We start from the raw sequence: 16,836 nt of genomic DNA, 5'->3' as shown, positions 1-16,836 counted from the left end.
CAAATTTATAAAGAAAAAGTGTCAACATTTCAAAAATAGTAGACTGTTGCAGGTTCTGGAACAGAGTAAGAGTTGCGGTCAAAATAATAGTAGTGTGTTAAAAATATCGAAATGTGCAATTAGTAATGGTTTCACAGCTCAATAGCAAATTCTGTTATATTTCAAATACGTACTTCTTTGCCATCAAACATTTTTCTGGGTTATGTTTGATGATATGCTGTTGATTTTGTTCATAGCACAGTACAGTAATAGCTTTCGTTTTTGATTTCTTGACTGCGGCTGTTTACTATGCTGTTAAAATGTCTGCAGCACAGCATAGCAATAGCATTCGTTTTTGATTTTGATGTCTATGCTATGCTATGTGCTTTGCAGATTTCAGAAGCACAGCATAGACCATGTGCTATGCTACTTTTATGTTCGCAGCATAGCACAGCAACAGTTTTCGTTTTTATTTTGGATGACTATGCTATGCTATGTGCTGTGAAGATTTCAGAAGCACAGCATAGACCATGTGCTGTGCTACTTTTATGTTCGCAGCATAGCACAGCAACAGTTTTCGATTTTGTTTTTGAAAACAGCATAGCAATAGCATATTTTTAGTGATTTCAGTGATGTGCTGGTAGCAAATTCAAACACTGGTTCGATCTGCTGCTCATATGCATCTACCTTTATTATTGTGATATGTTTGAAATAAAAAAAAAAAATAAAAAAAATAAATAAGTGTAAACTAATGGGTTTAATTCAAGATTTCGTGAAATCCAGTGGATTTCGGAGCATAAATGTAAACCAGCTATAATTACGGTATTCGAATCGATCGAGTAATTGCTCGTGAATGAAAGTATGAAAACCTATTCGTATTGCATTAGCAATTTACAATAATGTCAAAAAGTTTTACAAAAATAAATCATTTCGTAAATTTTTCTAGCACATCTTTATTCCGAAATTATTACCCAAAGTATTGTTCAACGAATTCAACAAATATTTACATTTTTCATTAATATTTTTTTATACCCTCAGCATTTATGCTAACGAGGGTATATACACTTTCATACGGACAAAATGTGCCTCATCGAAATAATGGTTTTAGACCCTAAGTATGTTTTGACGAAATGTGTTTCAGACAATTTGGAGTCGATTGAACAATGTCCGTCCGTCTGTCTGTCTGTCTGTCTGTCTGTCGGTCTGTCTGGCTGGCTGGAGCGCACGATAACTCTCGAACGGATCAACCGATTTGATCCAAAATTTGGCTTTCGTAATATTTTGTCCAAAATTAGTTTAAGTTCGAAGATGGGCTATATCGGCCCACTCCTTCTGGTACCTCCCCCAGAAAAGTTCGAAAATTTTCGGAAAATTTGGCCGCACGATAACTCCCCTAAGGAAGTAACAGATTTGATCCATAATTTGCAGATCGTGAAATTTCTACTAAACTTAGATGAGGTTCCAAAATGGACTCAATCGGTCCACTCCTTCGGGTACCTCCCACACAAAATTTCGGATAAGTTCAGATTAGGACCTGCTCTCGAATCGCTTTGATCTTTGTTGCAACAACTTGTAGTCATTGCCCCCCATATGACGGTACATGTTTCATCAGGGGCAAGTCCATACTTCCTGAGAAAATTGCCTGAAAGATGCAAAAAGCCCCTATGACACCGTGTGCAGTGGATGGAGCGCAAGATAACTCCCGAACGGATCTGCCGATTCGGTCCAAAATTTAGCATTCGTAATATTTTGTCCAAACATAGTTTAAATTCGAAGATAAGCTATCTCGGTCCACTCTTTCAGGTACCTCCCCCACAAAAGTTCAAAAATGTTCGGAAAAATTGTGCGCACGATAACTCTTGAAGGGAGTGACCGATGTAATCCATACTTTGCAGTTCCCAATATATCTACCAGATATAGATCAGGTTCGAATATAGACTATATTTGTCTACTCCTTCTGGTACCTCTCACACACAATTTCGGATAAGTTCACTTTAAGACCTGCTCTCGAATCACTTTGATTTTTGTTGAAGCGATTTGCATTCGCTACCTCCATTACGGCGGTAAAAGTTTTTTCAGGGGCAAGTCCATATTTCTTAGAAAAACAGCCCGAAAGGTGTAAAACATCCCTAGTCACCATATGTGGCTGTGAGAGAGCACGATAACTCTCTAACTGTTCAACCGATTTGGTCCAACATTAAGTTAATTCCTAATCCACATTTTTGTCGGCAAGTTCAAATGTCCAAAAAGGGCCACAAAATTGTGAAGAAACCTTAAATACATTTGATCTGTCCGTAGGTGAAAGTTTCACTTCACATTGGCTGAGGGTATATATCTGTCGGCAAAGCCGACGGACTCTTTTTTACTTGTTTTTTTAGTTTTTGCTTTAAAATAAACAAATTTTTTACCATCTACCATCTTAATGTTTTTTGAAGAACACATAGGTTTTCATAGTTCAATTTTTCATTCAGGACCAAATACGCGACTTAATCGATTGCCGTAATTAGATCTAACACCTTCTTACAGAAAATTATAAACATTGGTGAACGCTTTGGTAAATCCCTTTCAATTTACCTATTTTTGACGTTTAGGTACTGATGACGATTTTTTGGATCAAAAATGAAAAATTACGATTTAACGATTTTATGGTTTAGGATGAAGATTTTTAATTATTTTTTTTTACACGGAAAATCAACAGTGCGACCCACCAAAAGAAAACGTAAAATAAAATGATTCAAAATAAAGTTGATCCGTTTTAACTACTAAAATTAGCCACGGTAATATACTGGTAAAAAATCTTGACCGATTTGACCATAAATGTGGATTTTAGAGAATTATTGTGAAAATGTACCTTTGGCCCCATACAAATTACTGGTGGCACGGATTAACGTTAACCGATCGCCATAAAATGTCATAAATAAAATTTGTCGATCATGTGGAAAAAATAGGGATTAGGCGTTAAAAAAAACTTGTCGTTTTTTGGGCCGCCCTAATGTACATACAGTTTGACAAGTAATTGTTTTCAACTGAGAAAACGAACACTTTTCATGCATTAATTACTAAAAAATTACAAACAGTTGTGATAAAAATGTCGGGTTTTTTGCAAAAATTAGTTGTTCGACTTATTAAGGACCAAATTGAATGGATAAATAAAAAATTAACCCACTAAGTTCAACAATAATAACCAAAAGAATAATTAACATGTAATGCAAGGTGCCAAGAAAATGTTTTCAAAATGTAATTAAGGTTCCAAAATATCCCATGTTTTCGGTAAATGCTTAAAAATCATGACATTTTATGAATTTCATTCTTAACAAGGATTAGTTGCTAACAAGTATCAGCAATATTAGGCATGGGATATCCCCACTAAGAGGGTTACCATAAGGACCAAGGGGGTATCAGATCATATTGCATGTAAACAATGTCCTATAGGTCTCAAGCCGACAATATCTAAAAACTAAGACGTTTTATGAGTATTTTGGTTTACCAAGATGGTATGACATCAATTACAATGAATATTACCTACAGCAGAACTCGACCAGGACGGTTGCCAGATCGACTAATAATGTACCAGGTCTTAATAACAGTAAACTGGACCTCCTAGGCTCACAATTAGATCTTAAAAGTGGTTTATTTAACTGAAATTTAATTTAGGGATAAGGATTTTCACTAAAACAAACCATAATATAACCAAGAAGTACAAAAATCGGTTAGAAATGCATATGGAAGATATTGCTAAATTATACTGAGCTTGCTATAGACATCCAATTTTATCTATTAACAGCCATGGTAACACTGTAGCATTATTTCCCCGTCACTTAGACATTTTTGTCACAGTATTACTACACAGTACACGAAATGTCTCCAGTAGGTCATAGTAAGCATTTGCGAAAATTGTAGAAATCTGTACCCCACAAATTTCTAAGGAATATTAGTCTCCAAATGTGCTATTTTCGACTGTTTCATGAAATATTCGTATCTCTTAATAAATTTTGAGTTGAATGAACCACTTGTAGGCTGTGGTTGTGGGCCTAGTTGGTCCCTTTTACTGTTAATAAGACTTGGTACTTTTTTAATCGATCTGGGAACCCTCCTGATCAAGCTATTCTGTAGGCAATATTTATTGTAATTGATGGAAGTCCATCCTGGTGAACTAAAATACTCATAAAATGTCTTAGTTTTCAGATATTCCCGGTTTGAGACCTATAGGACATCGTTTACATGTAATACGATCTGGTACCCCATTGGTCCATATGGTAACCCTCTTAGTGGGGATATTCCATGCCTAATATTGTTGATACTTGTTAGCAACTAATCCTTGTTAAGAATAAAATTCATAAAATGTCATGATTTTTAAGTATTTACCGAAAATATGGGGTATTTTGGAACCTCAATTACATTTTGAAAGCATTTTCTTGGCACCTTGCATTACATGTTAATTATTCTTTTGGTTATTATTGTTGAATTAAGCGGGTTAATTTTTTATTTATCCATTCAATTTGGTCTTAAATAAGTCGACCAACTAATTTTTGGAAAAAACCCCGATATTTTTATCACAACTATTTGTAATTTTTTAGTAATTAATAATGCATAAAAAGTGTTCGTTTTCTCAGTTGAAAACAATTACTTGTCAAACTGTATGTTGGCATTTATCTACTCAAAGGCAGGCATACCTACAAATAAGATATAACAAAACTATTGACATTGCATAATACAGAGTTATGCAAAACTTCCCTTGTCTTTGAATATTGTACACAATTTTGTAATTCTTCAATAGCAAAAATATTAATTTAATTGGTGTCTACGACGAACGATAAATAGACAATGTTATAGTATATGAACTATTATGAACTATTTATGTCCTTCGAAACTGATTTGCGTTTTAATAATTTTATAACTAACATACTCAATTAAATCGAGCCCTTCCCACGAAAAAGGTGTAAGCGACAAAAAGCAAATTTTACAGGAGACGGTTTTTATTGAATAACTTTTGATCTAAGCAAGATTTTTTATCAAATTTTGGTATAGTTCCTTTAATAAATCCTATTTACTAGACTAAAGGTAAGGTCACATTAGGCAAATATTTGCTCCAGCGACCGGCAGTGTGCGCTTACTGAGAGCTAGTGAGCATACATTTCAATACATTATTTGCGCTCACTAGCTCTCAGTAAGCGCACACTGCCGGTCGCTGGAGCAAATATTTGCCTAATGTGACCTTACCTTTATAAACAATTTGTGGAATATCTTCAATATAACGGTAATTTGTGTCGCTTACATCTTTTTCGCTGTCACGCAATCAGACTAGTACCTTGTTGTTGTTGTAACAGTGTTTTTGTTATGTTTATTTGTTCGTTCCTCTGTTCAATCTGGCTCTGGGTCTATCTCCAGTTCCAGAAAAATGGCTGCTTCGATGGGATGATGGGATGGGGTTCTCTCCTGTATCGTTGGACCTCTCCCTCTAGAGCATGGATATCCTTCCTGATCTCCCTGAATGGGGCGGGCCTACCCACAAGATGGTGATTGGGATGGCTCACACGATAACATCCAAGCAGGTACTGCAACGAAAGCATCTCATTGTGTTGCTTTACAGGAAGAATTTTTGCCTCCTCATGTAGATTTGAGGAGGCACCCTGTCGCTGTTCTCAGGGCGGCATTCACACAATCTCGGGGACCAGGCTGGAGCCGCATAGCTTACCACAGACCGACCTATCGCGTTATATGTGGTCAACAAGGTTTCTTTATCTGCACCCCAAGTACTGCCGGCCAGGGACTTGAGGACCTTGTTCCTACTTTTCAACTTGTCGCAGATAGCTGTGGAAATCTGCATATTCCTCGAATGGAAAAAGGTGGTAAGATCAGTTAAATAGTTGTTCAGTGTCTCACAGATGTCATCATGATAGGTACCCGACGCCAAGATCGTGCAATCATCCGCATACGTCACGATCTCAATGCCGTCTGGAGGGGGTGGAATACAGGAGAGGTAGAGGTTAAACAGTTCCGGAGATATCACCCCACCTTGGGGAACTCCCTGTTTCACTCTACGGGGTTTGGACTTCTTATTCCTGAATTCCACGTACGACTGGCGTCCACACATATAGTTGACTATCCAACGTTTCAAGCTTGGCCGGAGGGTTGTCTGCTCAATGTCCTGACTGTGCCTGACTGTATCAAAGGCTTTTGATAAGTCAAGAGCCACCATCACTGTTCTATCGCACGGCCGTCTCTGGTTGAGTCCTTTACAGATATATGTGGTAATGGCGTGCAGAGCTGTTGTCGTGCTGTGCTGCTTACGGAATCCATGTTGATGATCGGCAACTTGATAGCTGTTTCTGATACTGGGGAGGATCAAGGCCTCAAGTGTCTTTGCTACGGGCGACAAAAGCGAAATCGGTCTGTACGATTTACTTTTGCTGGCATCCTTGCCGGGCTTCCGTAGTGGGACCACCCTGCCCATTTTCCAGACTTCGGGAACAACGAGGGTGGCTAGCGACAAGTTGAAGACTTTGGTGAGATACTCGACTCCCGGCTCATCCAGCTGCTTCAACATTACCATGGAGATTCCATCAGGGCCCAACGCTTTGGATGATTTAGCGTTCCTGATGGCATTGGCAACATCATCTATTGTAAATTGTGGTGGTTCGCCCTGTCACTCTCGGGATGCTCGACAAACTATCGATTGAAATTACTTGCGCACCTCTTCGGGTCAGTCAAAGTAACGTCGCCAAACGTGACTGAGGTCCTATCTTCCCTTCTTCCAGGGTTCGAGAGTGACTTAACCGTTGCCCACAATTCACCTATACCGGCTCCAATGTTGCAGCTCTTCAGATGATTTAACCATTTGTTCCGCGTATGCTCGCCGACCAGTCTGTTAACTTCCAGTGTCAGCTCCCTGACTCTGGGGTTGATACGACGAAGCTCATCACGCTCGTTTGCTAATCCCGTCGCCTCTGCTGGGAAATTTGGTCTTACTTCGGGTATTCGACCAGCAGGGATATGGCGAGCGGCTGCAGCAGTGATGATGTCCCGGAACGTCCTTTCCGCTACCCGAACATCAGAAGGATTGGGCAATTCTCTGAAGCGGTGATTGGTGAACTCTCTGAAACACGGCCAATCAGCTTTTTTATGATTGACGAACGTGCGGCGTTCAGAGGTGATGAAATCGGGTGATATGCTAATGGAGACAATTATGGGGAGATGGTCTGATCCAAGGGAAATGACGGGTTGCCAGGTAACGTCATTTGTCAGACCAGGTGACACGATGGTTATGTCAGGCGAACTGTGACACTCTCCTCTAATTCTGGTAGGGGCGTCCTCATTGACCGTGCAAAACGTAGAGCTATCAATCTGCTCAGCCAGCGCTGTACCTCTCTGGTCATTTCCGAGGGCCGAATGCCACATCTCATGATGTGCATTAAAATCCCCCAGGACCAGACGATTATGACCTTGCAAGAGCGGGCTAATGTTAGGCCTATAATCAGGGATACAGCTATTTCTCGGCGGGATGTATACATTCAGCAACTCTATCTCGGCAGCTCCACACCTGACTGCTACCCCCATACATTCCATGTATGGGTCATTAGAGACAGGCTCAAGCGAGATAGGTCTGTATTGGACAGACTGGTGCAATAGGAAAGCCAATCCCCCACCTCCACTTCTGGTGCGATCTTTCCTCAGAACATTGTAACCATCACAATGCTCTAAGCTGTGGTTGTTGTTCAGCTTGGTTTCCTGCACCGCCGCGACCTTGATGTTCTTCCGACTCATAAAATCTACTATCTCCTCGATCTTACCTCGGAGTCCATTGCAATCCATTTGCAAAAAGGCTGCATTTTCGGGGATTGGGACAACAACGGCTGGTGTTAAAGGCTGCGTGTGAGGTTGTTGTCGAGGGGACTGCGGGGGAGTTTCGTAATCAGACGACGAGGGAGTCTGGTAATCCGACGACGACTCACTGGGAACTGTGTTCACACAGCATGCAGCAACATAGTCCCTTTCGTAGTCCCTCACGTGGACGAGTCCAGAGCAACCCCTTAGATGCACCCACTCCTGACATCTATTGCATCTCACCGAAGGTTGGATGTGGGTGAAGATGCGAATGTGACAAACTGAGCACAGATATATTGGTCCTGGGTTTTCCTCCGTCCCGGCTCGGACCAATAGAATTCGGAGCAGGCATTCCGGGATATGCTGCTCCCAACACAGAAAAACGAAACAAATACGAACATGTACACACTGAGGTGGCAGCCGCTGGCCGGAACATTTGTTTTGTGTTGTTCCGGGTCAATCCAGTACGAAAGAACCCGCTGCCGTGGGATTGACTAGTGACTATTTGACTAGTACATTAAGAAGTGGCGGTTACATTAAAACAAATTATTTGAAACCAATCATTTTTAGAGTAATTCACATCTACAAATTAAAAACAAAGAAACTTTCTTTTATAGCAAGTATTTATTCGAAAAATTATAAGATTAAAGCCTATTTTTTGTAATATATTCGAATAACTACAAGGTATGTTAATGTGCAATTTTGATGTAAGCGACAATTCGCTGTCAACTATAAATGTAAACAAAACAAAAAGGGCGCTTACATCAAAATTGTTTTTGCTCTAATTTTGTAACGGCCCAGCAAACCAAATGTCTGATGTCCGACACGTCTGAACAATTTCGGAAACAACGTCGTTCAGATTTCGTTCCGATTTCTAAACGATTTTTCGGAGAGGAATTAGTTAAGATTTTGTACCGATTTCGTTCCGATTTTGTACCGATTACGTTCCGATTTCGGAACGAATGTCGGAAAGAAATTTCCTTTTCGAATTTCCCAAGGATTTTCTTCAGATTTCGTTACGAAACCGGACCGAAATCGATCCGATGCCGCTCCGACATTTCGTTCCGAAATTATGTCAACCACTTCATACAACATTCGTTAAGATATCGTTACGATTTCGGATCAGATCTCGGACGTATCGTCCGAATTTTGTTCCGATTTCGTTACGATGTCGGTACGATTGGTTTGCTGGAGGTACATGGCAGAGCTCTAAAAATTTGGGAGATGGTGTGTTGGAATATTCTTTATCAATTTCCGTAAAAAAAGAAAATCAAAAAATGTCGCTTACATCATTTTCGCGGGAAGGGCTCGAAATTATTGCCACGTAATAGAAAGAATGACCTGTTGACGGACAGGTTAGAACATAAATAAATACTACAACTTTTATTAAGGAGTTATGGCCACTTATTGGACACGAAAAAACCATGTTTCATGAATTTTTTAAAAGAAATCTACAAAAAAATTTTAGAAGATTTTATTTTCATCTGAAATGTTACACCTTGAGCTACTTTCGATTTTTTTTTTTTTTTTTTGAACAATATTGCACAGTTTTCTGACAAATGACCGACTACAAAACACAGTTTTTACTAAAGCAGTATACTGTGCCCACAGTAGCTCTAAAACAAATAAACCGATCAGCATATGTTTTTGTGGGATCATTAAGAACCTAATAATCTTCTCCTCAAGCGAAACGGAATTAAAAAAATATTCATATAAAAAATCGACAGTTTTTCGCCATAAATCCGTTAAATTTTCTTTTTGTAAAGAAGTCTCTCACTTAAGTGCATGTTTTTTATGTGTTTAATAATCCTACAAAAACATATATAGATCGGATAATCCGTTTTCGAGCTACAGTGGGCACCGCTTTCAAAAATGCCATTTCGAGAAAACGCTCATATCTCTTTCTAACGCTCATATCTCAGCCAATTTTTGTCTGATCGACTCGAATATACTCTAATCTACCTGTACTTTAAAATGAGCCAATAAAAGAAATTTCGATTTTGCAAAATTTGCAAGTCGGCATAGAGGTGTTCAAAAGTATTCTTTTGGATATTTTTAGAAAGCTTTTTAACGTCACATGTACTTACATTTTTTTTCATATTTAGCGGAAGTAGGAGCATATTTTTAGGAGTTATCTTTTAATACATGATAAAAATCATCAGACAGTGAGTTATTAGAAAACTTTCAAGCAAAGTGATCCTCTTCTTCCAGTGGCTGACTTCATTTTTGTTAAACAGTGGTTCTAATTTAATAAGTTTAATTTCCTGAACTCATTCATATAAGAGTACTGATCAAATCTTTTTAAATATTTTGTCGTTTATAATTATATGGATTCTATAGACTGATTTTGTCTTATATACAATCCTGCCCTTTTAAACGATAATTTTCACATGAATAACATCAAAGTTTAAACTTTTATTACCCTTTATCCGCTACCCACTATCCACTGTGTAATAATACAACTTCTAAGCAATGACATTTTATCTACTACAAAATACTTACCTCTTGACTCGATACAAAATTTATACGCATTTTCAATTCACTTTACTTACCGTATCGTCTGATAGACATGCTCAGCCATTGTGACATCACCGCAAACATAGATATGGCCACGTTGCTCCACAATCAAATTGTACAATGAATCAAATTCCAGTTCAATCAAGTCTTGGACATAAGTCTAATGACGAGTAGGACGAAGACGTTGATGTTGATGGTTAAATGAAATGGTTGAGTTATTGGTGTTATTAGAAAATTGCAGGAGTCGTAGAAGTAACAGCATCATCATCGTAACATTCATTATGGACATCCATCCAGTAAATCAAAAGATAAGAATTGCCAAGAGATGAAGAAGAATTACAGCACATACAGAATTGATCCACATACATATGGATATCATCATAGCCAATATGAGATGATACCAAGACGAGTGGAGAATAAGTTGTCGTTCGGACAAATGAAATGACGTTGACAAGTTGTGAATGTTGTTTAAAAGACAATGTAAAGCCGCAACAAATTCCAATGCATAAAACATGGTTGGTCGGTTTGATGGACAGACAGACGGAGCAATCATGACAAAAACGATGATGGTTTAGTGTTTAAGCCAGAAGACGATGATGTCCATTCATGTTGTTTTCAAGTAATTGTAGCATAGTTGTCATCGTTGTTGTAGTAGTTGTTGTTATTGCCAAGATATATCAACAGCATCCAATAATGAAAGCAAATGCAATCGGAAATAAATAAAATGAGAAAAACAAGAAAAAGAACAAGAAGATGAAAAAGTTGAAAATGACATACATACCGGAAAATGTATTTACCCAGCAAACCAAATGTCGGATGTCCGACATATCGGAACAATTTCGGATGCAAAATCGTTTAGATTTCGTATCGATTTCTATACAATTTTTCGTAGGGGATTACGTTCAGATTTCCTTCCGATTTCGGAGAAAATGTCGGAAGTAAATTTCCTTTCGAATATGCTAATGTTTTTCTTCCGATTTCGTTACGAATTCGGATCGATATGTCGGAAACAAATTTCCCTTCGCACAACAACCACCTTTTGTATATATCTAACAAGCAACATTTTAGTTTGTTGTCGAAAAACAAAATGGTAGGTTATAAAATTCGCATATACATTTTTTAAATATTTTAAATATAAATGCAACATATAATAATTCAAGCTAGTGCTGATAGACTCAACTTATTCGTACACAAAGTTTACATTGTTCTACTATAATTACAAAATGATAACAACAGTGAAAATCATTAGATATCTTTGAAATTATAATCTTCCAATAAAAAACATAACAAAGAAAATTGACCAATAAATAAGAGGCATCAGAGAAAAATTTTTTCCTTCAATAATCATACGAAATTATTCCAAAATCGTTCAGAAATCTTTACGAAAGTTCGGAAGGTACCTCCGATTTTCATACGACATTATTCCGAAATCGTTCAGAAATCTGTACGAAAATTCGGAGGAAAAAATTCGCATTCCGAATTTCCCAAGGATTTTCTTCCGATTTCGTTGCGAATTCTGACCGAAATCGATCCGATTTCGCTCCGACATTTCGTTCCGAAATTATGTCAACCACTTCATACAACTTTCGTTAAGATATCGTTACGATTTCGGATCAGATATCGGACGTAACGTCCGAATTTTGTTCCGATTTCGTTACGATATCGGTACGATTGGTTTGCTGGGTATTGACCAATTTCTATTTATACGAATGTGTGTGTGTTTTGAATTGAATTGAGTTGTTATTACTACTACCGCTGTACAAAGGTTCCTGTAGCATTAGACGAGGGTGGAATTCTATTTGGCGAAAAATCTTATAAATGTCTTTGATAAGTACAAAAATGACAAAGTATCATCAAATGGTCGTCTACAAACGGGAGACCTTCAAAAGTTCTTTTGAAGGCAGAAGACCATTTAAAGATCTTCTATAGATAGTACACCTTCTACAGGTATTCAATCGGCTGAAGATCTTCTAATGATCTTCTATAGACAGAAGAGGACTTCTATGGGCAGAAGACCTTCCAACGACGATCTTAAAAAGGTATTCTATATACAGAAGACCTTCCAAATGTCTTCTATTGACAAAAGGGAGTTCTATAGCCAGAGGCCCTTTAAAGCAATTGTGTTCACGCTTGGCACGGTGGTGACGAATCTTTTCGCCTATTTACACACATACGACGCGAATGCCAAGAAAGAGCGTAACAAAGAGAACAAATGTTTTGATTTGTTGTTGCTCAACAGCTTGTTTGACATACCAATTTACTAATGCATTTGCAATAATTGCATTTTCTACAATACATTCTCGTTTTAGCCGTTCTCTTCTTGGTCACGTATGCTTTAAAGGTCTTATATAGACAGAATACCTTCTAAAGATCTTACAATGACAGAAGATATTCTAAAGATCGGAATACCTTCTAAAGATCATCTTTGTCTGAAATTCTTATAAAGGTCAGAAGACCTTCTAACTTCTTCGTCAGAAGTCCCTCTAAAGGTCTTCTATGAACAGAAGCATTTCTATAGGTCAGAAGACCTTTTAAAGATCTCCTATGTGCAGAAGTCTTTCCAAAGGTTATATATCAGACCTTCTAAAAGAGGTCAGAAGACCTTCTAAGGGTCTTCAAAGGAAAGAAGATGTCCTTCGAAAGGTATGAAGACCTTCTAAAGGCCTTCAAGAGAAAGAAGACCTTTTAAATGTGCAGATGTCCTTCACAAGGTCTGAAGACCTTCTAGTGGTCTTCTATAGACAGAAGACCTTCTAATGGTCTGAAGGCCTTCTAATGGTCTTCTATAGACAGAAGAGGACTTCTATGGGCAGAAGACCTTCCAAAGGCGATCTTAAAAAGGTATTCTATAAATAGAAGACCTTCCAAATGTCTTCTACTGACAAAAGGGGGTTCTATAGACGAATACCTTCTAAAGATCTTCCAAAGACAGAAGATCGGAATACCTTCTAAAGATCATCTTTGTTTGAAGTTCTTATAAAGGACAGAAGACCTAAAGATCTTTTATGGTCGGACTTCCTTCCAAAGGTCAGAAGACCTTCCAAAGGTCTTCTATGGGTAAAAGTCATTCCAAAGGTTATCAGACCTTCTAAAAGAAGTCAGAAGACCTTCTAAGGGTCTTCAAAGGAAAGAAGATGTCCTCCAAAAGCTATGAAGACCTTCTAAAGGTCTTCAAAGGAAAAAGACCTTTTAAATGTCATCTATGTGCAAATGTCCTTCACAAGGTCTGAATACCTTCTAATGGTCTTTTATAGACAGAAGAGGACTACTATGAGCAGAAGACCTTCCAACGACGATCTTAAAAAGGTATTCTATAGATAGAAGACCTTCCAAATGTCTTCTATTGACAAAAGGGGGTTCTATAGACGAATACCTTCTAAAGATCTTCTATAGACAGAAGACTTTTTAAAGATCTTCCAAAGACAGAAGATCGGAATACCTTCAAAAGATCATCTTTGTCTGAAGTTCTTTTAAAGGTCAGAAGACCTAAAGGTCTTTTATGTGCGAACTTCCTTCCAAAGGTCAGAAGACCTTCTAACTGTCTTTTTTGTCAGAAAACCTTCCAAAGGTCTTCTATGGGTAAAAGTCATTCCAAATGTTGTCAGACCTTCTAAAAAAAGTCAGAAGACCTTCTAAGGGTCGTCAAAGGAAAGAAGATGTCCTTCAAAAGCTTCAAGAGAAAAAAGACCTTTTAAATGTCATCTATGTGCAGATGTCCTTTACAAGGTCTGAATACCTTTTTATGGTCTTTTATAGACAGATCACCATAAATTCGTAAAACGAATAGGCAAATAAAGAAGAAGATAGACAGAAGAGAACTTCTATAAGCAGAAGACAGACAGATAGAAAACCTTCCAAATGTCTCCTATCGACAAAAGGGGGTTCTATAGGCGAATACCTTCTAAAGGTCTTCTATAGACAGAAGATCTCCTAACGATCTACCAAAGACAGAATATCATCTAAAGATGGGAATACCTTCTAAAGATCATATTTGTGTGAAGTTCTTATAAAGGTCGGACTTCCTTCCAAAGGCCAGAAGACCTTCTAACTGTCTTCTTTTTCAGATGACCTTCTTAAGGTTTTCTATAGGTAGAAGTCCCTTTATAGGTCTTCTATGAACAGAAGCATTTCTATAGGACAAAAGAACTTTTAAAGATCTTCTATGGACAGAAGTCCTTCTAAAGGTTAGCAGACCTTCTAAAAGAGGCCTGAAAACCTTCTAACGGCCTTCAGAGGATATACTATGTCCTTCAAAAGGTATGAAGACCTTTTAAATTTCTTCAAAAGAAAGAAGACCTTTTAAATGTCATCTATGTGCAGGTGCCCTTTACAAGGTCTGAAGACAGTCTTCTACGGATAAAATACCTTTCAAAGTCTTCTATGCGCAGAAGTCCTTCTAAGGTAAGAACACGTTAAAAAGGTCTTCTAAAGCAGAAGTCATTCTGGAGGTCAGAAGACCTTCAAAATGTCTTCTATGGGCAGACGATCTTCTAAAGGTCTTCTATGGACAGAAGACCTTCTAATGGTCACAAGACCTTCTAAAGGTCTATGGGTAGAAGTCTTTATAAAGAACTTCTATGTTCAGATGTTCTTCTAAAGGTCAGAAAACCTTCTAAAGGTCTTCCATGGGCATATAGGTCTTCAATGAACAGAAAACCTACTAAGACCTAATAAGGGAAGGACAACTGTTAAAAGTTTTTCTATGGACAAAAGTACTTCTATGACCCATAGACATTCTAAAGGTCTAGACGAAAACCATCTTAACGTCTTCTATACCAAGAAGGCCTTCTAAAGGTCTTCTGTGGGTCAGAAGAGTCTCTAGGGATCGAAGACCTTTTAAATTCTACTATGGTAGAAGTCCATTTATAGGACAGAAAACCTTCTAAAGGTCTTCTTCGGACATAAGTCAGGAGACCGTTTGAAGGCCTTCTATGTGCAGAAGTACTTCTATAGGTCAGACTACATTATAAAGTTCTTCTTCTTCCTTAGACAGAATTCCTCCCAAACGACTTCTATGTTCAGAAGTACATCCAAATTCAGAAACCCTCTAAAGGTCTTCTATGGGCAGAAAGGTCTTCTATAGACATAAAACCTACTATGGGAAGGAAACCTGTTAAAGTTTTTCTATGGACAAAAGTCCTTCTATAGGTCAAAAGACCATCTAAAGCTCTAGACCAACTATGGAAATAAGACTTTTCAAAAGTCTTCTTAAGATACTTCTTAAGATCATAAGACTTTCTTAACGTATTCTATGCAAAGAAGACCTTCTAAATGTCTGCTATGGGTAGAAATCTTCCTAAGGGTCAGAAAACCTTCTTAAGACTTTTTGACCTTCACTGTGCAGAAGTCCTCCTTCATAAGGGCAGAAGTCCTTCTAGGAACAGAAGAAGCTCTTCTATGTATCAGAAGACCCTCTAGGGACCAAAGACCTTTTAAGGTTCTTATATTAGCAGAAGTCCTTCTATAGGACAGAAGACCTTCTTAAGGTCAAAAGACCACCTAAAACATTCTATCGACATAAGACTGTTTGAAGGCCTTCTATGTGCAGAAGTCCTTCTAAAGTTCAGAAGACCTTTTAAAGATCTTCTATAGACAGAAGACCCACGAACGATTTTCTACCTTCTGAAGGTCTTCTTTGGACAGAAGCCCTTCTAAACGACTTCTATGTTCAGAAGTACTTCTAAAGCTCTGAAACCCTTCTAAAGGTCTTTTATGGGCAGAGAGGTCTTGTATAGACAGAAAACCTTCTATGAGGAGACCTGTTAAAGTTTTTCTATGGACAAAAGTCCTTCTATAGGTCAAAAGACCTTCTAAAGGTCTAGACAGAAGACCAACTATGGAAAGAAGACGCTTTAAAATTCTTCTATGGGTAGAAGTACTTCTAAAGATCAGAAGACTTTCTTAACGTATTCTATGCAAAGAAGACCTTCTAAATGTCTTCTATGGGTAGAAATCTTCCTAAGGGTCAGAAGAACTTCTTAAGACCTTTTGTCCTTCTATGTGCAGAAGTCTTCCTTCATAAGGTCTTTTATGGGCAGAAGTCCTTCTAGGAACAGAAGAAGGTCTCCAATGGGTCTCCTATGGTCCCTCTAGTGACCGAAGACCTTTTAAAGTTCTTATATGAACAGAAGTCCTTCTATAGGACAGAAGACTTTCTTAAGGTCAAAAGACCATCTAAGACAATCTATCGACAGAAGACCGTTTGAAGGCCTTCTATGTGCAGAAGTCCTTCTAAAGGTCAGACGTCCTTATAAGGATCTTCTATAGACAGAAGACCCACGAAATATTTTCTACCTTCTAAACGTCTTCCTTGGACAGAAGTCCTTCTAAACGATTTTTATGTTCAGAAGTACTTCTAAAGCTCTGAAAACCTTCTAAAGGTCTTTTATGGGCAGAGAGGTCTTGTATAGACAGAAAACCGTCTATGAAAAGGAGACCTGTTAAAGTTTTTCTATGGGCAAAAATCCTTCTATAGGTCAAAAGACCTTCTAAAGGTCTGGACACAAGACCAACTGT

The 16,836-nt window shown here is 38.1% G+C and overlaps 1 protein-coding gene across 4 annotated transcripts in view; it reads right to left on the bottom strand.

The window, feature by feature from the left end:
• Positions 1–16,836, bottom strand: part of Nos (Nitric oxide synthase) — a 437,755-nt gene that overhangs the window by 55,771 nt on the left and 365,148 nt on the right. For all 4 annotated transcript variants that reach the window (XM_073970603.1, XM_073970600.1, XM_073970602.1 and 1 more), the window contains exon 16: positions 10,356–10,480. In XM_073970603.1, coding sequence (XP_073826704.1) covers positions 10,356–10,480 — 125 coding nt within the window. The remainder of the gene's footprint in view (positions 1–10,355; positions 10,481–16,836) is intronic.

The sequence above is a fragment of the Musca autumnalis genome, unplaced genomic scaffold (genome assembly GCF_047663935.1).
Source record: "Musca autumnalis isolate F117 unplaced genomic scaffold, ASM4766393v1 scaffold_2, whole genome shotgun sequence".
NCBI lineage: Eukaryota > Metazoa > Arthropoda > Insecta > Diptera > Muscidae > Musca > Musca autumnalis.
The sequence above is the reverse complement of the archived record's forward strand: the minus strand, read 5'-3'. Positions and strand labels throughout refer to the sequence as shown.